Source organism: Sinocyclocheilus rhinocerous, unplaced genomic scaffold, assembly GCF_001515625.1.
Source record: "Sinocyclocheilus rhinocerous isolate Xijiao unplaced genomic scaffold, SAMN03320098_v1.1 scaffold72, whole genome shotgun sequence".
Taxonomy (NCBI): domain Eukaryota; kingdom Metazoa; phylum Chordata; class Actinopteri; order Cypriniformes; family Cyprinidae; genus Sinocyclocheilus; species Sinocyclocheilus rhinocerous.
The window spans coordinates 1106837-1108070 of NW_015628351.1; the positions used below are offsets into that span (position 1 = coordinate 1106837).

The 1234-nt window shown below is 35.7% G+C and overlaps 1 protein-coding gene across 1 annotated transcript in view; it reads left to right on the forward strand.

Moving 5' to 3' along the window:
- The window catches only part of LOC107737536 (probable cation-transporting ATPase 13A2), a 16511-nt gene extending 15504 nt beyond the window's left edge, over nt 1-1007 (forward strand). The window contains exons 28-29 of the mRNA XM_016549043.1: nt 351-523; nt 607-1007. Of these exons, the coding sequence (XP_016404529.1) occupies nt 351-523; nt 607-774 (341 nt within the window). The 3' untranslated portion in view covers nt 775-1007. The remainder of the gene's footprint in view (nt 1-350; nt 524-606) is intronic.
- The last annotated feature ends 227 nt before the right edge of the window (nt 1008-1234 follow it).

Genomic DNA, 1234 nt, shown 5'->3' on the forward strand with positions numbered 1-1234 from the left:
AGTCCTTAGCCATCTTCAAGAAACGACTAAAAACACATCTGTTCCACCTTTATTTGACCCTCTAACTCTAGCACTTTCTATTCAATTTTAATTCTACTTTATCTATATTTATCTTTTTTTTTTTTTTTAAACAAACAAACAAACACTAGCTTTCTATTTTTTCTATTCTATCTACTTGTTTTTCTTTGTGTGTGTATGTGTGTGTGTGTATAATATATATTTGTGTATATATTATATACACAAGTCCTAATAACCATTTTATAATTATAGTGATTTTTAAAGAAAATACTCACTGTGGCCGTAGTCTAATATTGATGTTTAACTATTTTATGTTTTTTTGTTTCTCTTAGTCTTGTTTGTAGGTGCACTGCTGGTGGTCTTTGCACTTATGAGCTGGCTGGTTCTTTTCCGTCACACCATCATCCATCAACTGCTACAGCTCTATGACATTAACGATATGAACTATAAACTATTGCTGGTGGCTGTAGCTGCACTCAACTTCTTCATATGCTACATGCTTGAGGTAAAGACAAATACACATATTACCACATGGCATTTGAAACATGCTGCAAATATCAGTAACGGCAAAGTTATTTCTCTTCACAGGTTCTTATTGACCAAGGTGCCCTGAACTGCCTTCGCAACCTCAGAGGAAAACGCAAGTCCAAAAAGCAGTACAAACGTCTGGATGTCCAGCTTGCAGAAACACCCTCATGGCCGCCCCTGAACCAACCCTTGTTCCCAACACAGTGCTCCGTCATCGGTGTTAGCTAACACCTACCTCCTGCTTTAGAATTTCAACTCTCCCAATGCACATATCCAGGGTTGCCAAAGATCTGATACCACCTCTCGGTGCACTAGTGAGGTATGCGTACCAGGTGTTGTCCTTGTCTGCCTATTATATATGGCATAAAACTCATCATGCAGCAACAAGAATGGACTGTTAGTGATGGTGTTTCTAATATAAAACATAAATGAAGAATAAAAACCTTGAATTATTTTGAAAAGGTGTTCCGATTGATTTAGAAAAGGGGTGGAAACATATTTCCCCAGAATATGTAATGTATTTACCAAGAAATATTATATTTACAATAAATAAAAAAGGGCCTATTGCCTTGAAAAGTGCTTAATTCAGTTACTAACCTAAATACAAAATACTGAGTATTTCTAAACTTGTATTTTTTTTTCCCATTTTGCCGCCATAAAAGATTTTTCCAAGTTGTTGTATTGACAA